This window comes from Meleagris gallopavo, chromosome 4 (genome assembly GCF_000146605.3).
Source record: "Meleagris gallopavo isolate NT-WF06-2002-E0010 breed Aviagen turkey brand Nicholas breeding stock chromosome 4, Turkey_5.1, whole genome shotgun sequence".
Classification (NCBI taxonomy): Eukaryota; Metazoa; Chordata; class Aves; order Galliformes; family Phasianidae; genus Meleagris; species Meleagris gallopavo.
The window spans coordinates 49,565,040-49,587,603 of NC_015014.2; the positions used below are offsets into that span (position 1 = coordinate 49,565,040).

General features: G+C 37.2%; 1 protein-coding gene across 1 annotated transcript in view; it reads right to left on the reverse strand.

The window, feature by feature from the left end:
* The window catches only part of NWD2 (NACHT and WD repeat domain containing 2), a 50,548-nt gene that overhangs the window by 17,642 nt on the left and 10,342 nt on the right, over positions 1-22,564 (reverse strand). Inside the window, 2 exon segments of the mRNA XM_031553283.1 lie at positions 9,352-9,468; positions 14,238-14,326. Coding sequence (XP_031409143.1) covers positions 9,352-9,468; positions 14,238-14,326 — 206 coding nt within the window.

Here is a 22,564-nt window from a genome sequence, read left to right on the forward strand (position 1 = left end):
TTTTTGAAACTGAGTGGGAGACTTCTTAATGGGTATGTACATTTTTCCTCTCACATAAACCTTAAGACCCTGCAGGTAACTTTTACTGCAGGCATAAATTCCTGTTAATTCTCAGATAGGTCTCATTGCAATTTCTAACAGAGAAGCTGGGTAGAGAAACGAACTATAAGGGTTATTTCTAATAAATGATTTCAGCAAATACTCCCAGACTGGAGTGGATAACCTTGTCTGTGGAAATCTCTATCCTTCCTACAGCATGTGGGATAAGAACCTTCTCTGGAAGATCCACCTTTTCTTCAAGAGAAGCGCATGGTGGTGTAACCTTGCTTGTTCTGTAAAATAACCACAACACTTACTCAAGCAGGAAAGAAACATGAAAGGGTTTGAAATCTTGTCTTGCATTTCTTAGGTGAAGAACGGCTAACAGAGAAATACTTCCCCTGCCAGTGCTGCTTAGTGTGCCTCTCTGAGCATCCAGAGATACAGGCATACAGAAGAAGATACCCTGAGACTAGCAGTGTAGCTAGCTGGTAGGACATGACATTGATTTCTGGACAACAATATCAAGGAATTAAAAACTACGACTCTCTTATTGCCCTCTAATATGCTTTGTACCAAAGAAAGTGTACTGCCTTCTGCTGGGTCCACATACCACATGCCTTCTAAAAAGAAGGGACCTTATTTTTATATTCAGGGAAATATAATTGTGCTAACGTCTATAACAAGGGCTGCTTAGTTTCTAAACTCCTATTTTGGTGTGGTATTTAGGATAAGTGATGAGCCAAAGAGCTTAGATAGAAGTAATTTTGAGCAAGACAAAAAGAGATGAATTAGGCACCTAAGGCATTAACACAGGGGCATGTAGACACCTCCAAAGCTGCAGCAATTGAGGGTGTCTTTAGGGCTGCATTTTGGGCACATGCACTCTTTTTTGGAGTACTTCAGAGAATGGATTTAATGCAGAAGAACTCCTGGGAAGACCTATATCTTCATGCTATTCAGTAACACAATTAAGCCATGTTTCTCAGTAACATACATAGCCACTACAATGGTATTAGAAAGTGTTAATTAATGAGCATTATCAAAAGTATAGACCACTGATGGGATAACAGAGTTTTTAATAACTTCCTCTGACTTCAGAAAACTTAAAGCTAGTATTAACATGATATGTCATTTCACTGCAATTTTTTTTTTTTTTTGTCCTTCTTACTAGAGATTGGTGTTCATTGAGTCTGCAAATGAAAACCTAATTTTGTAATTAAATGTCATGAAATTACTTTCACAACTTGCATAGAATAATAGACTTCCCAGGAGTGTGATACGACCCATGACTGTGCAGTGTGTTGTAAAGCAGATAAACACTATTAATAAAAATATATTATAGAAATAAAAAAACAAATGAAGGCTCAAAGGCAGTTTTTTAGTAAGGGACACTAGTTCTAGTTCTCAAGCGAGTTAACTTCATGTCTTCTCTAGTACTAATTTTAATCAGACCTGAAGTAAATGGTAAATGTACAAGCACGAAACGCTAAATACAGCCTGCAGGTAACAGGTCAAATAATTAGCCAAATTTTTAAAAATTCAGTAGCATGAAAATGAATGAAAGACAGCAAAGGACGTGACACTTCCCTCAGTAAAAATTCCATTTTGCCCATGCTGTGCAGTGATATGAAAGAGAGGTAGAGTATATGCTCTGCTAAAGGCTGTGGCAGGCAATGCCCTGTTGTTCCAGCCATGAGTAGCACAAGCATTTTGTAAAAACTTTCAAAGAAGTTTTAAGCACTAAAATAGTTTCTCTGCTTCACAAAATAGTTGACAAAGAAAAGAACATGTAGCTTACTCATAATAACTGTGGTCTCTATAGCGTTCTAAGCAAGCGTATTCTGATTTATTTTTTCCAGGTTGAATAGGATAAAAAAATAGTGTGATGTTTTTCAGTTATGAAAGAAGGAAGCATATAATATTTAACTGCCACATGGCATACTAACAAAACTTCACTGAGAGCAAGTATTTTAAGAGATGAGTGAAAACAGTGTATGAGCATACCTGCAGCATCATGAATATCACTGATACTTTCCGTTATTTTGCTTTTATAAATTAGTAACTTTCCTTGAAGAAAAATAATATGCACTCTGATTGTCTTTAAGAAAATAACTAGCTACTGATTCTTGGATTTAAGAATAGTCAGAACAAGAAGTGAACTTGTTATTAGGTGGGTAAGTGTTTGTTTCTGGGTATGTCACTCCTGAAGGGACTCTATTTGAGAAAAGAAAAAGAGTATATGCTAGATGCAAGCAAGAGCATTAAGTGCTTAAGTGAACTTATCAACTGCCTGCTACATGCTGTAAAGTATGCTGTTTCTTAACACAGAAGTGAGATTATAAAGTTTAGGATTATTTTTTTTCCTCTCTCACTTGCAAGAAATAGCTGATGTTGGCTTTCTCACACAGTTTCATTTGTAGAGCAGACCTTTACATCTACTTGATTAAAATAGTAGCACAGAATATGATATGGTAAAGCTCTTGAGGCTCAAGAGAAACTAAATCTTATAAATCTCAGACTGCCTATTTTCTCCTCTACATATTATATGCAGAATGAAGCAAATTTGAGTTTACACAAATCTTGTTCTCACTAATATGGTCATTCATATTAGATTCAATACCTAACCATTCTGGAAGCTAGCACCAAAAAGTCAATTTATGTCCAGAATAAGAAACACCGAGATTTAGCACAAATCATGTACAGTCTTTTGGAGGCTTAAAATGCAAGCTATTTAAAGACTACATCAAGAAACAAATGAAAACCATGCAATTTTGATGGTGCATGCAAAAGCTGCATGATGAATCTTGTAGCTATTTTCAATGGGTTATGTTTGAAAAATGGGTAAGCATTTTTAGATCCTAGATTTTAGTTTTAGAGAATTAGAAATGATTCACAGGAGAATATATTCCCAGCTCTAAGGCAGATCAAGGAACTCATTTACAATAGCTTAATCATATCATATTATCCTGCGTTTGATATCAGTCTATGGGTATGTGTGCTGTTCAGAGACAAACATCATGTAAAGGGCTATATGCCCCTTGCCTGCTGTATGAATGAAGACCAAGGCTCCCTAAAAGAGGAGAGTCATATACAAATTTAATTACTGTTTCCATTTTGAAACGTGTTAAAAAAATACACAGAGCTCTCCTTTGATATTTGCAGAAATTTTTTTCCTGTAGGTTGTCCCAAAACAGAATTAGTGTTTTCAGACCTCTGCTTAATGACAGGATTAATGCCAGGAAGTCCTATGGAGACACTGCTGGTATCATGTATGATTCCACTTATGTTAGTGAGAATTGTTATTTGGATGGGTTTCAAATCAGATGCTGAGTGAGAAGAAAATTCATGGTATTATTTTTCTCCCTTTGACTATATTTTATTGGGACAAATGGGCTGTTGTGCCCATGGCTAGTTTCAGCTATTTCTCCTCATTCCCTGTAATCTGGATCCACATTCCTGAGGAAAATTAAATTCTGAAATGCACTAAGACTTCCTAACTTCTGTTGAATTCCTGGGTGCTTAGCATTCCTCCTGAACTGACTGTTTTAATAGACACATTTTGCTGACTTTACCCTCTGTAACTTTAAATGTGAGGGTGGGGTGTTTTCCCAGGATAGAAAAAACAAAATGTAATTAAGGTATTCCAGAGACTGAATGTATTCAGTTTTCCAATTAGGAACAAATCCTAAGGTAGACAGCACAACTGAATTGGGAGTTGAGGAGATTCAGAAGAACTGAAGTAATACAATTTGGACTTTTCTCTGAGCCAGAATGCACTTAGAATTAATTATCAAGCAAAGAAAAACATGTAGCAGTGCACTTCATAAAATGATTAAAGCACGTGTTATATTCAGGGAACAAAAAGATCTGGAGGTGGAGACAACATTTCACTCCTTGATTTCATCTTAGTTCCAGGGTTATTTAAGGACATGACAGACATTGTATATTTTTAATATTGAGCTGAAATTCTAGTGGAATTTCAATTTTATAATGCTAGGAGTTTTTTAATGGCTTATGAATGCTGAATTAACCACAAGCTGTCAATAATTTCATAGGGTTAATGTAAATTACGGTTAGTAGTCAGTTAGTACAGAATAGGTAGAAAATGAAGAAGTAGAAGGAGGTCTTCACTTCTTTGGACCACGTGATTTGTATGAAAGCTGGGAAGACTCTCTTAGATTTCTACCTGCTGTAGCTTCAAGCTCAGTCTGGATCCAGATAAGTATTTATGTTCTTAATTTCTAGACATTTGCCAAATCTACTCAGTGTTTTCTATTATTTGATTTAGTTGTTATGCTTAAGCAATAGTAGTCATAAATCTGCTTCATAAATCTGCTCCTCATCCTTACTGTTAGTCAACTCCAAATTACATTGAAGTTGTCATTTTTTTTTTTTTTTGTATAAATGTGTTCAAATGAAACACAAAGTAATGAGAATCTGTCTGGAACCATCTTAATGCTTATTATGTCTAGGTTGTGTCCCTCCTTGTACTATTAGAAGTATGCTGACCCTAAGAGACAGAGAAGACTTCACCAAAAGAAATAAAATAGAACATATATCATTAATATATAATAAGATGGAAAAAGATATCTTGGAGATAAATAAACTAAATATGAAATTTTTAATCATAAAGAATTATTTTATTTGTATAATTTTGATATTTGCAGAGAGCTGACCTTTCATCTGACCAGGCAAAGGAATGTTTTTTTCTCTAGAGAATCAGTGCTTTTTTTGCACAAATACCTGCCAAAGCATCCACTTTCATAATTACACATTCAAAACATACTTGAGGAACTTCAAAGTTCATGTTTAGGCTGACTAAAATTTGGTATTGATATAACTCCCCCAGTACAGCCAATTACTTTGCTCTATAACCTGTTGTAAATAAGGAAGAAGCTTTGACTTTTTTTCTATGTCTTGGGAAACAATCATTCTTAATCCAAAGCAGTACGCAAAGATGATAGGCTCATCAAATATTCTCTTTAGATGATGATCAGGAACACTTGCTGAAACTTTTAATCTGGTTACTCCCTAAAATAGAGTAAAACCAACCCTATAGCCAAAATGCCTACATTCTGGTCTAAGGCTTGAATGCATCTAGTGAAGAGGAATAAGAAAAGATGTGCTCTCCCCAGTGTCATAAAATTTTAGAAACCAATAAGCGCCTTTATTAGTACTGTATCAACAGTGTTCTTTCAGTGTTATGATTCAGTGCTACATTTCCAAACGAATTTTAAAATCATTTTTTTGTGCCTGATATACTGCAATTCGATTTGAAAACATTGGTGCAACCGCCATCTAAGCACAAATCCAAATGTATTTAACTGAACAAATTGCTACAGATGACAAACTCAGAGTTTAATTTTGCAGTTTCTCAAGCTGTGGTCATGAAACAAGAGGAGTTCAGGCAGAAACTGCACAGTGCTGCATAGCTGGATGAGAGCACATGCGAGTTGCAACTTGCAGGGTATGCTTGAAGAACAGTGCAGAGCAGCATGCCAGATCTTTTATCTGTATCAAGGCACAACCAACAGCAGGTTAGTACTGAGCTACTAGTTAAGGAATCTCAGTAAAAGAGCAGTAAACTCATTCTGCAAAAAAAAAATCACTGTAGATTAACAACAGTCTAAATAGCTAAAGGCTTTAATTAATAACAAGCTCTGCACTCTGGTTCCTAAAATAGCACCTAATTACCTAGTATTTCTTTGCTTTCAATGGAGAAATAGGTGCAGCTCCAGAGAATGACTCAGAAATTACTGAAGGTAACTATATATTCCTATTGGCTGTTAAGGGTATCTACTCTAGACTGAGACTAGATCCAAAACGGATGAATCCTCTTCATGATCAGTACTAATAATGGGATGATAATATAACCCTTATTGTCAGAGTAGTGTCATGCCTGTATTACTATCTCTTATGAATTTACTGGGAAATGTGACCAAATGTAAAGGTTCTAGAGAAGCACTGAAAATATATTTGGTCTTTGGTATCATTATGCAATGCAGAGTCTTGCAGTTCACAGTTTAATAAATACACTGCAATTACAATCTCCTCATGTAAGGTACTGAGACAACCAGCCTGAATTTTTTACAAAATTTGCATGGAAAACATTTTTCCTACAGACAGAGTGCATATTCCCCTCACAAATAAATCTTGATAAATTTGTAGATCAAGAATAGCATGGTACAGAAAATGCTAAAAGTTAGTAAATGATCACATCATATATAGGTACTGACTTTAAAAAGAAAACAAATGAACAAACAAAATCCCAAACTCAAACCACTCTCCTCTTCCTTGACTGGATCTAGTATTGATAGAGCTTGGGCACCAGGTAAAACGGGGATCTGTGTGTTCCCAAAGAAAACATCATATGAAATGAACCATTCAATTTTTCAGAGTTACTTCCTCTTTTGTGCTTATGTGTTCAAAAAGCTTAAGACTTCTAACTTTTGCACCATAGTAATATAAGAGCTGGATTTCAATTTCTCTTCATCTGACATCACAATATAGGCACAAAGCACCATAAAGAAACACTTTCTAAAATCAAATCATATCTACAAGTTAATTCTGAATATGCAGATTTAATCCCAGATCTTAGTTTCAATTTAAAAAGGCATAACTGAAATGTAAGAAAATACCCAGCTAAATGGAAGTGGCACAATTTATAGAACACTGTCAAGAAATGGGAAGTTGCCCAAAGTCTGCAGTGCATATAGAGATTTCTATAATTTCTATAATTCTGCAACCTAGACATTGGAAGTGCTAATATTCCAGTTTATAGCTAGAAAAACTAGAGTGAAAATTGAGTTATCTGACTATGCAACCTCATTGCCAACTGTTTCACTCTATTTAAAATTTCTGGTTTTGGCTTGATTTCTCTTTCCTTAGGAATAATGCAACCCAAGCAGTTCTTAACACTTCCAAAATTCTATCACTATTCAGCAATGGTGTATTGAGAGGTTTCTTCCACTGATATTTCAGAACATACATGCCTAAGAGTGTACATAGTTAACTAGTGTTGCCCAACAAAAAATGCTATGCCTTTCTGCTCCAAGTCTGTTTCTCCATCAAAGGAAACACAGAAATTAGAAAAGAAATCCAGAAAACTAAATTTGGCCACAAAAGGTGCTGCTCAAACACAGGGCTTGTAAAAACAGTGTAAGGAGAGCTGTACACACCAGCCAAGACTCGGTTCTCTGGGTTAGGCTTGTTCTAGACAAGAGCTGAAGATGACCTTTGTTGATTGATTTAAACATGAATGAAGAGAGTGATTTAGAGAGAGTGATTTAACTGAAGACTTTATCCTAACATCCCCACAGTCCTATAGATATGCATAGAAAAATGATTTTTTACATCTCTCATTTAATTTCTTCCAAAGATGGTGACTCGAGAAAGCTGATAATAATAATAATGGAAGTATTTATCTTCTAGAGAAATAATCTTGATCACAGCAAATTCTACATATTGTCATCATATTTGTATATTCTCTGAAGTCTTCCTTTCACAAAGTACCTCTCTCATAAAAAATAAACCCACATTCTTCCTAAATCATTTTGTATTTTGCTTTATACTTTAATAGAATATTTTAAATGTGCAGTTCATACCACTCAGTTGCCAAACTCATTAGAGAAATTCCTTCCCTAGGTCTTATTCAGAAAGTTTAAGAAAAACAGCCTTGCTTTTCATAAATAATGAGGATATGCTGCTCTCTAACCAGCTGAGAAAATGCCTTTATCAAAAGCCAGTATACTTTTTCTTTGCATTGAAAACTAACGCAGACAGCATACAATGCATTTAACTGCTCTTAAAATATTTTTCAAGTGATCTATGTTCAACTTAAAACATAGCACAAATCTTTCTAAGCACAGGAGAGAGAAAAATTCACACTATTTTGAATTATATAGTTAATATAAAACCAGTGACTACAAAATCTATTCTAGATGATTCATTGGGAAGGGGAAAAGTATACCTAGCAAGACTGTATGTAGTCCACTCCCAATGCCTTTCAGCTATTCATCCCAATGCATGATTTCATAAATTCAAATTGCTTCATCTGAAGAACACTGTCTGTTGAGCTTGATATAGAACACCAGGTTCATTTATTGAAGGACATCTCTGACATTAAAAAAGATGGTGTCATGGTTTCATGATTTTTGGTTATCAGTATTCCACATCATAAGATCATGTAATGCACTGGGGGTTTGACTGCTGATGCTCAAGTTCCGGATGCCTGTCCGGAGGAGAAGAAGAGCTACATTTCCCCAGGGGGCTTTGCGGTCAGCGAGGAGATATAACTCCCGGCAAGGTCACCTGATGTTCTCTTCTTTGCCTGCGCTGCTTCGCTTGCGCTTTTCTGCCTGCGCTTCTCTGCCTGCGCTTCTTCATCAGCTCAACTGGACTGCACTTCTCATCTCAGCGTTGTGGTGAGGCCGATCCACCTTCAATTTCACACACTCTCTCTCTCTCTCTCCTTATAAAATTCTGCTGATACCTTATTTAGTAAATTAGTTTGTTTCATCTCAGATTGTTGCCGCTGTTTTCAATTATTTCGGGGTCCCCTATTTTCCTTTTCCGGGGGCGCGGATCTGCGGATCCCTCCGCCCTTCTAGTCACGGAACCAGGCCGAACCAGCCCGTAAACCGTTGACAGATGGGTGAAGCTTTATAAAGCACTTCTGTACAAGTGTTGTGGTCTCTTTTAGCTCCAACAGAAAAAGCCAGAAGATGTATCAGTTTTGTCAGCTTTACTGACTCTTTAAGAATCCTAAAGGCAATGTTCTGGCAACAATAAAGAGAAAGCAGTGTCAGAGCCTCCTCAGGTTGTCTCTGACCTCCAGGCTTTTCATGCACTAATATATGGCATGCTAACTTGGGTTTACCACACAAAGCAGCAAAACGCGTATCAGAGCAGATAGCTCTTGCCTGCTGCTGTGCTTTTATAGCTAAGTCCTTCTATGCCAGCCAATAATCCACATCTGAAAAGTGCCAAGAATTAATTAGTGGTGGCCTTCTTACACAAGCAGTCCGTCTCCTGTTGTAGTGGTAGAACAATCGCATCTTGTGGTTTCTAAATACATCTTGCCATAGGGATTGCTCATGAAAGATCCTTCCTCTCTGCTCTTAGTGAATAATCTCAGTCATTTGACAGCTCTGTGTGGGGTAACCTTTGGCTGCAGTGTACCAAATGTACAGCTAGGAATATCAAACACTTCAGAAAGAGGAAAATAATATATTTGTTACTGAAACATGCATGTTAGGTTCATTAATAGTATATTATTGTGGTAAAGAAAAACATTATTTTTATACCCACAACAAAACATGGACCTGCAGAACTTTTCAAGCAATCTTCTAACAGCTTCATGCGAGTCTTCTGCAGCTCAGGACTGTCCCATTCATCTGCCTCGACTCCCCAGTATAAATCTATGACCTGGAAAATAGTATATAGTGTTGTTAATCTATTATTTGCTCTTTCAATCTATCAAATTAAAAATTAACTTTTAAGGCATGTTGTGTGTGCTAAGCATTGTTCTGCAGTGCTGTGAAAAGCAATGAGATCTACAACCAGTCCTTAAACAGGCTTGCATAACTAATGACAATCTGAGCCTCTATTTTTCTCTTTTTTTCTTTTTAGATTGTAAGTACACTTTAGGACTGGGACAGTCTCTCATTTTGTATTCATATTTTTGTGCAGAGATTAGCATGATAAGATCTTGATTTGATGTAGTCTTTATTTTCTAGTAGATTGCATATAATGGATAGGTAAGAATAATGACAAAAGCACTGATAAAATGCTGGCTCCCTGGAAATTAATGGGAGTTTTGCTGTAGATCTCATTCAATACAATGACTTGACACCCTGTGTCGCTTGTAGCCACAGGATATAAAATCATCCTATGCACATGGCTCAAAAGAAAGAATACGTGCAGTTCTGTAATATCATACTTCCTTTGTTAGTTGGCCTTTGTTACTTTGGGAGAAAAAAATGTACAGGTATGCAATAGCAGACAGCTTGCTGTTCAGCCTTTCATTTATAGCTGCAGACTTGGTTTTGTGATGGTAATGAATTGCAAACAAACTCTTGGAAGAAACTGGAATATAGATTCTAAATGTATTTCAAGAAATTTAGGGACAAACTGTGATTTCACTGTATATTTACCTACAAGGCTGAATCCTTAATGAAGGCAATTGAATTTAAAAGAATAGGGATTGTATGCATACATTTCTTAACTATTGGAATAACATTTATGACACATGCTACTACATTCTAATTTAAGCTACAGTAAGCATGTAACTTGAACAAAAAAGTCCGAACTGACAGTTTTAAAAAACAAAATCAAAATTGTATTAAGACATGAATGTATCCCAATGTTAGTTATTATATTACTTGTATGGTAGGAACACTCTGCTCTTACTGTGAGAAAGCACAAAACTGATTGTTGTCTAGAAAGATAATAAAATCAATCTGAAGGTCTAATATAAGAATTAATAGTGAATTGCTGTAAAAGTAGAAGTCAGGAGTGTACAGCTGGTTAATCAGCTTGGGAAATTTCTCCTAACAGTAAGTGAGAAGGCTTAAGAAGCTGTCGTCCTAGAACTACTTATCCTGATGTTTAACTTTATTACTTATATTCCTGTTGGTTATTTCAGGCAGAAAAGTTTGGGACCTGTGGTGGTGGTTGCTACAGTAGGAACCTTGATGTCAAACACACCGGATAAGGCACTGTCTGACTGATGATGAATGAAGCAGCCCTAGGTATGAATGCACTGGCAAGAAAATACTTTTAGCATCCTTATTTTTTATGGAAGTTTTGTTCCAAAAGTTTGCTGAAACAAAAGTCTTCTGCTTTATAAAGCTGCTTCTGAAACAGCTTTCCTATCTCCTTCATTTTTACTGATTTCTTTTCTGTCCTTTGCTAGTCTCATTAGGAAAAAGTGTTCCTTGTTTCTCTCACCCATCTGTTATTTCACTATATGACTTCATTACTGAACTTCATACTGTATTCAGCTGTCTTATTGCTTGAATGATATACGATAGAGCTAAAGTATTCTAGTCATAAAATTAGAGCATTTTAGCATACTGTCAGAAGCGTTTGAATTAGTGATTGAATGAATTTATTGTACTGAAACATAAAGGAATTTTCTATTTTAATTAACTGTTCAGATATCAGATAATACTGTAAACGTGAAGAGGAAATTATCTGGATATTGTAGCAGTTTGGCACCCGCCTTCCATATGCTATCAGTTATAGATTATTTTTATTGAGTAACTTAATTTTGGTGCATAGTATCTTAATGTGTATTATAATTTTGTCCTACAAGAAGATGTATTTTAGCCATCAAACGGCTGAAGGCACCAGCAGTTTTAAAAGGATGAGCTCATTGATTATCACTTATGCTACCTGAAATAAACAGGATTTACAAAATTAAGGAAATGAAACAGGACAACAGCTGTGCCTGATGTTGAACTATTTTTTATTCAAACTTGGAGAAACTGCTTGACCTCGTCCTAACATTCAGTAGGGCTGTCACAATGAGATGACAGCTGGTTAAACAAGGTGGGCTGATGCTACTCTGGATTACCTCCACACTAGTCAATTAATGGTGACTTTTCATTGGTGATTCATTGTTTCCTTTTGCTTATGTTAGCTTTTGATCTACTGAATTGACAGTTTCATAGATTTTTCTAATTACAGGGGGTAATTTTAACTCTATCACTTCCTACTGCTTTAAAAGACCAAAAAAATTTCATTCATGCAGAGATTCTACTTTCAACCTAACAAGTATCACACAGTGAAAATTATTTGAAACAGTCCTTTTTCCCAAGAAGAAAAGAACATTCTGTCCGTTAACAATTGTTAGTTATCCTCCAAAATTTTCCTATTACAATTACTTTCTTTAACCATTCTGTATCCCTCCACTTCCCCCAAATTTTATATTCCAGTTATAAAACACCATGCCTCCTGGAAGTAGGCTTCACAACTTCATTTCTGCCTTAGCCAATACCTGTTTTTCAGCAATATTTGTTGACTCAGTGGAAAAGAAAGCATACTGAAGTATAAAATCCATAAAGTGATTTAACTCATTGAGTTCTTTTTCCATGCACATGGTAGCCATGTTCTCCAACAGCTCCCAACAGTGCTAGGATGCTTGACAAATCTCATGTTTTGCAATGCCTCAAACACTTATCATTGGAACCAGATGACTCAGTGGAAGGTGGAACAATGAATGTCCAGGAACGTATTCACTTAGGTCATGATTTGTCATGCACAGGGTGTCTCAGGACTGCCTATATTTTAACATCTTTGTGGCAGTCTAACGTGAGGTTCCACATGTTTGTGCACGTGATCAGTACAGGATCATGTAACAGGATGGAAAGTTACGTGTTATGCTCTGTGGAGGGAGAAACAAGTTTATCACTGTATCTGAAAAGTACATATTACTTTATTGGCACCACTGCAGTAAAATCTGCAGACTGGACTTTGCATACTGAGTTAAGTGTATCAGGAGTGGAAAAGGCAGAAAAAGCTCTTTTCCTTGGTAATTTTGTGTGCGATTTTTTCCTACTTTGCGCTTTTGTAGCAACTTTCTAGCTGTTTCCAGAAATGTGTCAGTGGAGCTGTCTCTCAGACCTCATATTACATATGGATTCTTCTGGTGTTGAAACTGTAAGATAAAACAATTTGCTTCGATGAATATCAACCAGAGTAAACTCAATTATTCCTCCCCTAGAGGCTACATTACAATCCATCTGAAGACAGGCATGTTTTTTTTCCCATAAAGAATTCAATGGATTATGATTTATTTGGAGGAGACATTTCCCTCCTGTCCCAGACAAGTCTCCTCAAAAATGACTGCAAAATTAAGATGCTGAGAGAGTTTTTATCGGCATTTTCCGTGATTATCATCTAGTAGTAGCAGGAAAAAATGTTTTCTTATTTCAGTATCTTTTGATATTCCTTGTGTGTACCACTGCAGCTGGGGCTTCCCAGTCAGCTGATGATCTAGAATCTTCAAAGGAAGTTCTTTTATAACCTTAATCAGGAACCTCTGTCATTTACCACTATGCAGATTCAACAACTCCATTGCGACCCAGGGAATTAAGACCAAATATCCTAATTCAGGAACTTGTTATTTTGATTAAAAGCCAGTCGAATGTACATCACAAATAACACTGTGAGGGACAAGATACTGTCTAAAAAGCATTAGCTTGCTGTCAAGTGAGCTAAACTCTGAAGAGCTGAGTTTTGGGGGTCATTAAAATGGGATGGTAATATTAGTATCTGAGAGAGGCTTGAATATTTATAACCAGATTAAAAAAAAAAATGAATATTTTTACAACATTGCAAGTTGCATTTGTTACTCTTAAAAGAGAGCTAGTTCCACACCAGCTGACATAAATGGATCTAAATGACTTTACTGGACTGTGAATTTGGCTATACCTGACTTAAATGTACCAGTGATTTAACTGTGAAGTCAAATTCAGGCACTTTAAATCAAATGCAACTGTATTTTTTACTACTTGGCTCTTTCCAAAGATGTCTATGGATTTTCCATTATACAAAGTAAAACCGGAATGGACTGAAGCGATGGGAATGTTATGGATGACACTAAAGGAAGCAAATTCTGTGGGATACAATCACAAGAGGAATTTTGTTGAGATGTTCCACATTCAATTCAGTTTTTAATCAGTGTTTCAGTGTTCACTTGGTTGAATTATTTTCCACATTACAATGGAAGACAAATCTGTAGGTAGATATAACAATTATGAAATTACACAGATGGTGCATTGCAATGCTGATGACATGAAATAAAAAATATTTTGCAGGGGTAACATTAACTTCAGTATGATTTCTAGAAGCAGAGTACAGTAACTCAGGTCTGATATTATTTATTCTTGAGTATTTAAAACAAAGGTGGTTTGATTAAATTCCTGATGTGAAAGTTGCCACTTTGTTCCTATACTGCTTTTTCCACCAGTGAGTTTTTTCATCTGTTCTGGATTTACCTCAGATCTGCCTATAAGATAGTTTAAGTGAATCAGTGTGATACAATTAACATATGAAATACATTTTTCTGTAATTTTATATTTTACCAGTGGTAAGGCAACAATTACAGTAATTAAAAATATTATCCATTCTAAATACAGCTAATTGCAAGAAAGTGTGTTTATCTTAACACAAGATTCAATTAAACCTACCTGAAATTCCAGCCCATAGTTTTCCCTGCAGAATTCTCTCAACTTAGGATACACATGCTCTCTTAGGGCGCTCCTTTCTGCTATGGTATCTGTGTTGGGAAAAAGATGTTGTTAACAATATTTAAATGAACTTTCTTCTTTTAGTCAGAGATACAGACTAGTTACATAAAAAGAGCCCTCATAGACTTATACTTGTAGTGGAAATCTAGTGCTGGGATTTAACTTCCCATCTTTGTGTTGTACTTTGTTCTTTTTCACACAAATGACTTTACGTGTACAATGGTAGCTTCAATAGTCACCTTCATATTGCAGCATGTATTTCAGTAAAATGCAGCTGAATTAATTTTGCCATTCAACAGTCAGAATTTCTTTACCAGTTTGACTTCTCTTTAATTCTTACAAAGATGAATTTTAGTAATTAGAAACACCTCAGAACAAAGAAATACACCAAAAATGCACTTAGAAATAATTTAACCACATTAATTAATGACATTGTGTCAAATGCTATTACTTTCTTCAACAACTTCAATTTGGTAGTATTATAAAAGGAAGAAAGAAATGACAACATCTTATTTATGATATCTTTGGGTCTAGGTGATTCCTGCTACTGCACTAAATGCATATCTTTGACATCTTATTCTCACCATACAAAACAATGTTTTTTGATAACACATTACAATACAGTAACTGGATGCAAGAATTAAGTTAATTTGAACACGTTCATGAGGCACATAAGAAACAAACTATCAAATTTGAAATAAATTTATTTCAGAGACCTTGTATAGATAATAAATTCTATTGTCTCTCCAAATAAGATTAAGATATGTGATGGATTACATAGGTCTAGGTTGTGACCAGTGTTGAGTAAGTTAAGACACAAATGGATGACACTGTTGCTAAGTTATTTGCAAAAGTAAAGCACAACTGTTGTTAAAATCACTAGGTCCAAGGGCCATATAATGGAAAAAAACAAAAAACAAAAAACAAAACAATGTTAACTTATGAATGATGGAGAACATCTACTGCACTTAAGTTAACATTTGTATAACTGCACTGATACAAAATAATAAGTTAAATCTGCAGCGCAAAGCTTCCCTGCATCCAAACTGAATGCTACAAATAGGGCAGGTCTTCTGAGCTGCTTGAAGAGTAGCCCCACTTCCCCTCTTTACATTTCTCTCTTGGCAAGTTTTTTTTCTCCTTGGCACTGGAGAGGCTACACCAGGAATGCTGTGCATTCTGGACACCCAAATCAGGAGGATGAGAAAGAAATTGGAGAAGCTATTGAGATTGTCTACAAGTGTCTACTGAGGGATCTGACCTTGATTAGTCATGCAAAGTGGAAATAACCCTGCCTGGCCCACAACTACTTTAATGTAGTTCAGAGATAGTGGAACCAAGTATTACAGCTTGGGAAGTTCATGTGGGCATAAGGAGAAGCTTTTTTTCTGCAGGCAGGTGGTGCATCACTGCTGTCAGCTGCCCAGGAGTTTTAAAGTCTCAACTGGACAAGCCTACTGTTGGCCAAGTTAATGTTGGCAGCACGTCCAGAGCTCTGATGGCCTCCTGAGTTCCTCTTGCAATCAGCAATCTAGTCTCTCAGAAGAACCCATAGGTCTGACTTCATCATACAGTGTACACTGCTTGGGAAGATTTCTGCTACTGGCTGTACCAGAACAAGCAAAACTATAGAGTAAAATACCTGGTGCTAAGGATTGTGCATGTTTAGGGACATTTTACCCCTCACTGAGTTGAATCCTCACAATTACTTGGAGTGCATCAGATTCTAGAGTTTGCTTCACTTGACATATTTCACATATTTTTTTCTTCCTCTAACAGCCACTGAGGCCCACTGATCAACCATTGATACAAGACAATAGATTCTAATTTCCCCAGGCAGATCTTCCAAAACTGTGTTGTATCAAAACAATTAGGAACACATTTTCTTAAAAACCAACTTACTACTCTGCTACCGAGCTAAAACAAAGTGATTCTTGTCTCTGTATAAACTGAAATTAGTCACAACTATACTTTCATTAGTAAGGAAGCACCAATTCACAGGTATGATATGCTCTTACTTAAATGATCAGCATGACAGCAGATAGATCTTACTAGGGAACTAAAATAGGCTGAGATGCAGGAAAAGAAAAGACTACTGAGAAAAGGCAAAAATTAAAAGTGAACATTATTGGACGATAGATGGGAAATACATTGCCTGAGGTGTACAGCAGACAAGATCACATTCTGCTGCTTTCCAGCTGTGCCCACAGGACACCCTGCAGAACCCCACTGACTCCACTTTCAGGATGTGGGATTGCTCCCTGTGGCATTACTTGTAGAGGCTTGCTCAGAAATGAAACAACACATTGCAAGAGCAGTGTGACATTTCTAATACCTTATAGAACAATCAGAAAGAGACAAAACATTCCTTCAACTAGAATTGTATTCTAGGCAAGGGACTCAGAATACCCATCCTGCATTTTTATTCCTACCTCCAAATTCAATGGAATGTGATTATCTTATTGAAGTTTGAATCTGTTGACTACATTAATGAAATCGAAGAATTCCTGTATTCATCATAATTTGTGAAAATTTAATGAAACAGAATTGCATCTAGTTGAGATGAACTACAGTAATTAGTATGGATGGCAGATAAGCTGCTTTAATTAAATAAAATCTAATCTGATTTACACTGACAGCAAAACTGTGAAGCTGGCAGTTCCCAACAAGGATGTCACAGAGTCAAATTCCGCCTTCCAGGATGCTGCAGCAGATGAACAGATTAGCTGCATGACATTCTGCTAGCAGACAGCATGAGCTGTGAGACAAGCTTTATGCACCTTCTAATTCTGATACCCTGAAATCCAAATGATAGTCCACAATAAACCATAGGAATTCTGCATTTGCAAAAATGTAAGACAAGATTAAAAAACAAATAAACACCCCTAAGCCCATCTCCAATGTTTAAATCAAATAAAAAATCACATTATCTTGAGTGAGACAGTATCTTGGAGAACCCAAACCTTTCCTACAAGCTCTTGCTGACTGCTGCCCCATGAACCAACCTCCGAGCCACACCGTCCTGCCCAGCCCTACACCTTGCCCCAGTGCAGCCTTAACCTTTTGTTTGCCTTTGTAGTTACAAATCCATCTTTTATTTTTCTTGACAACTTTTAGGCAGAAGACAGGCTCTTCCTGACTTGCCACATAGGCAGTGAGTGAAATACCTTGGCTGGCTCCAGCAGGCTCAGGCCTACTGGAAACCCTCAGAAACCAGTCACTTGGACAAGGCATGCTGCCAGAGTCCTCCCAGCCCCCAGCTCTTGCTGCATTCCCAGCACAAATCTGAGGACAGAACTGAATTAGCACGCACAATTTTTACAGCCTCTCTGCCAAATAGTAGGCAATCACTGTTTAAGCACGACTGTGTGTGCGAGGTGTGATTTCTGAAGGCTTGTAGCTCAGTCAAATCACTGCCAGTTTTCATTAGAGTACTCCAGGGTGCTGCTACTCACTGTGAACTATTTCCATGCCAAAGTTTGACCTTCAAGCTCAAGCTGTTTTCCTATTAAACTCGCTTTCCCTATTTTCAGCAAGGAAAGTACATATTATATTCTCATGTTAGTAAATAGATGATGAGCATGTACAAACAGTCATCAAACATTAATCTCTGGGATAAAACATGTCATGGGAAACAGCTGAGTTGAACATTTCAAAACCTACATGCAAACAAACAGAAAGAGTGAACGTTGAAACCCTGTGGAAATTGTGCTTTTCCAGTTACTCTGCTCTCAGCCTGCATGCTACCCAACCTCTGCCCTCACTGGTGGCTGCAGTAGTGGAGTCATTCCCCAGCAATGGAAATGCTGCTTCAAAGCACGGGCTGCATTCACACCATGACTTTTATTCAATTAAGACTTGACACAGCTCCATGAGAAGGCTGCTGAGCACCATCTCGTTATTGTGTGTTTGCATGGCATTGTTTCACCTCCAGTCACCCAGGGAAGAGCTGCTCTCTCCCTGCGTACTCAGAAGCTCTCGTGTCATTTCTCTCTGCTCCATGTCTCAGCATGTCACAGTGTGTTGGTACAGAAGAAGATTAGCAGCGGTCCTGGCCTCACATCTTTCATGGCCTGCTTCTTTGTCAGCTTTGTAGTATAATGCCCACAAATAGGTTTACTTTAACACAATTTGTGTGCATTCGTGGAAATCTAAGACCCTGAATGAGCAGTGGACAGATTAAACTAGTTTTGAGTGCATATCCATTAAGAGATCTACCTATTTGCTTCCCTTAAGTATCCTAAATGCTTATATTTGCCATGTTGATAGGATGGATTTTTGCCATGGGAACTTTTAAATGCATTACAGTACTAAAAATGCCAATACTGTATAACCTTTGTCTATTGGCTGCAGTGAATATCCACAAATTATCTAAAGATACTATGCAAATAAGGTTAAAAATTATCTACCAGCAATTGTAAGGAAGTGACTCCCAAACTTCTTAATGTTAGTATGCTCTTGTCACATACAACTATTCAACTGAATTATTCCTTTTACACTGTCCTTTTTTTTTTTTTTACTAATACTGCATAATAGCATTGTGTATTACACCTTGTAAATTTAGTGTGTAACTAAAAGCTCCGAATATCAATGGTTAACAAATGTCTCTAAATATTGTGGAAACCTTGTCTCTGAAAATAATACCATAATACTGTCATTTGCATTTCTATAGTGCCTTTCATCTGAAAATCTCAGTGCATTCTGCAAACAATGATTTTGAATCATGTAGCTGCTACAGAGGTAAAAATGACTTGGGCTTTCCAGCATCCTGACTTCCTACAAATTAACTCTAAAAGCTGTTCGCATTTCCTTCCCTTGGGATTTCTATGGATGGAGAGTATTACAATATGCATTCCAAGCTACCCAGGGCTCTTTTTAGATAGACTACGAAGGGAAACAGACTGGTCTAGGTTATCTCTTTCAATGGCCCTTTCTCAAACAGCACTGCCAACCATCAGTTCTCTACCTTCAGGTCTTCAAAAAAAAAGGGAAAAGAGCAACTTGGCACACTGAAGGTCTTAACCTAATAACCACAATGGACTGTAGCTCTCTGGGTTCTGACTAGAGAAACACTACAACACTACTGCAATGTGGCACACAGCTACTTGTCTCAACCCCAGGCTCCCAGTATGTGCAGAATATGTGTGTGACCACAGAGGGGCCCCAGCTTCTTCTCTGGCCACCAAGCATACTGTATAACAACACTGGTGGCACATCCCCTTCCTCAGCTGCCTTGATTCTTAAAAAATAAACAGAAATACAAAGCTGGTTGAGTATTTGAGACCAAAGGAAAGGCTACCCAGCTTAAAGTATTGAAAAATAACATTAAAATATCCAGTGATATTGAAGCGTGTCTCTCAATTGCAAAGAAATGACTGGATAAGATCACAAAATTGTGATCCACATCAGAACATTTGAACAAGCACTTTTTCCTAACAAAAAATATGACTACCTGAGACAGAATTCAAAGTGTAGGGCATAACTGGAAGCCTGGAACTCCTAGTTGCAGCAATTAGATCCTCTGTTATAGCCCCAAATCAAATGTCTCATTTAACTGAGATGTAATTTTAAATATATTTATTTGAAGTGTTTCCTACTTTCAGTTCTGTAAGATGACAAATTAAAGACAAGATATATAGGACACATACTTCATATTAATTTTTTTAAAATACAGTTTTTAATAGTTGGCCACATTTCATGGTGACATCTTACAAAACACCCAGCTCCTTGTTAATGTGGTCAACCACTGCCACCTATTGGCTTAACAATAACACCCTTCTGTCAATTTATATATGTTAGAAAATGAGGCAATTAGTAAAATCAAAGCAGTCGGAACTCATGTTACAATGTGGGAAATATCAGAATGGAACTGGAGTTACAGAAAGGAAAAGCTGTGTCCAAATACTAGAAGTATTTCAACAAAAATACTCATTATTCACACAGGATATTTTTCCCGATTTAAAACAAATGAAAGTTCTGATTTTGGGTATATTATGGCTTCACTGAAACAGATTTGGAGTCTGATCCATTGGCTAGTGAGGTTAATGGGAATGTCTGTTATTCCTGGAGGATCTTAAATGAAGTTCTACACTTGTGGCATGAATTGAAATCTAGCACCTGCTAATGTCTTGCTGACTTCCATGGAATTTATATTAAACCATTCAATCCTTAAAAAAATAGTAAATAAATACCACGTACTCAAGAAATTTGATGGGTATGGTATCAGTGAGAACTCAGAAGCAGAATTTTATCTTATAATGTGCCCTTATATCCGACCTCAAATAACACCCTGGGGACACAGCTGCCCTTCTATATTCTTCAGGAGAAAAAAGGAGGCTGCCCTGGAACTGTGCAAATGATTCCTAGTTTGTAGGTTGGGTGCCTTGCATCCCTTGGCTCTGCTGTATGGCAAATGGTGCAAACACAAATATATTTGCTTGCAGATGCCAATAAACAGTGGGAGCTTCAGCAGCACTGTGGCTTGAAGGTAGAATCTCTAAGGAAGGAGAACACAGCATTCTGCACACTTCACAAGGGGAAGAATTCAACAAAATCTAATTCTTTCATTTAATAATGCAAACTAGGAAAGATCTTGAAAACACGACAATTCACAAGCAATTACTGTCATACAATTAAATGACGTGACAGGAGAAACTGAAGACACAGCACATTTAGAGACACCAAAATTAAGTCGGAAAAATTCCTCTGCAGAGCACTAAAGCTTACTACAACCAAGCACTGGAAGCCTGCAAGGACTAGAATTTGCAACTATAATAAAAATTAATGTGAAAGAAATCTTCTGAAATCTAAAGGAGGAACTTCAAGTGAGCTGTGCAAAATTGCAGAGCAGAAAAAATGGATCAGCATAGTAACAAAAACATGCAAAAATCCTAATTCATTGTAACAGAAAAGGTGTGGAATTACCTAGAAAACAGAGAGAAAAAAAAAAACTGTCTAGTAGTGGAGACTGTACTGTACAAGTTGTGTGTATGGTGGAAGCTTCACAATTTATTTTTGACATCCTTAGAGCAGAGGGAAGACAGTTGGGACACTAACTGAAGCACATGAGGTCAGGACACAGTGGCAATCAATGCAATGTCAGATGCTGTAGACAGACTCCCACCAGGGCTGCAGCTCCAAGTACTGGGAGCAAACAAAGTAGTGCACTACAGGCTTGGAGAAGGCATGAGACAGAGGGGAGCCGTAAAAAAAACCAAGTGAAAGCAGGAGCCTCACCTGCTTCATGGCAGAGGCCGAAGCAGGCCCCTTAAACACACCTCATTTTTGAAGAAATTCTAATCACCGCCCTGCCTGATTTTGCACCTGGCAGCACCGAGAAGCCATAGCTAAGCTCAGCAAACCCTGCCAGCCTTTGGTAAAGTTGCATCTTTCTTCTCTAAACTTTAAGTTCTTCATCCACAAAGTTCTAAATCTGGAGAAAAAGAGATGTGGCTTGGGTCAAAACAGAACAGCTGAAATCGGGTAAAAACTGAAAAATGTGATTGTATAGGCTTAAAGAGAAACAGGTGCTGATGCTTACTACCAGGGAAGTAAGCATGCAACAATACAACAGAAGTTTTCTTTGCAACTATTTCTTCCTTAGTACTAACCAGGGAGAACTATTAAATAACATCTCAGCACAGTAAGAAACAGCACTTGGCTGCAGCAGAAACAGTTATCGAGGAAGAAACTAAAGGATGCTGCCTGCAAGGGAGAGCAGCTGCAAGAGGCACGAAGCCCAGAGCAATGGGACTGGCGGAGGGGGAAGCTAAGCAATGCACAGCAATGCTGTGTCTGAAAAGGAGAATCTGGCTGATTTCTCCTCCAGCTGGTTCTTATGCCCATGTGCAGTGCTGCTGGACAGCTGTGCAAGGAGTCAGGTGGCAAGGCCAGGTAGTCCCCTAATGGGCTCAATCTTAGGGATCGTGTAATGCCTGGGGGGAAGCAGTGAGTGACACACAGGAGGTACTTACTGCACCTCCTTTTTGCCTTCCCAGTCCTCATGATTCATCTACACGTTATTTTTCGTGAAGATTATATAAGATAGTTGGAAGGGCCATTTAAAATAATTTTTCAAATGCATCTGTTTTTATGATCCAAATATTTTCGTGATGACTTGATTTTACCATATTTTGTTTTTGCCATGCTTTTATTAATTATTTTTGTCTTGATAATCTCATTAATTTGATGATATATTAAGGTAACAGTAAATATGCAGTTAAAGAATCCTGAGGAGTTAGTAATTGAATATGTGTACCAATCACTTG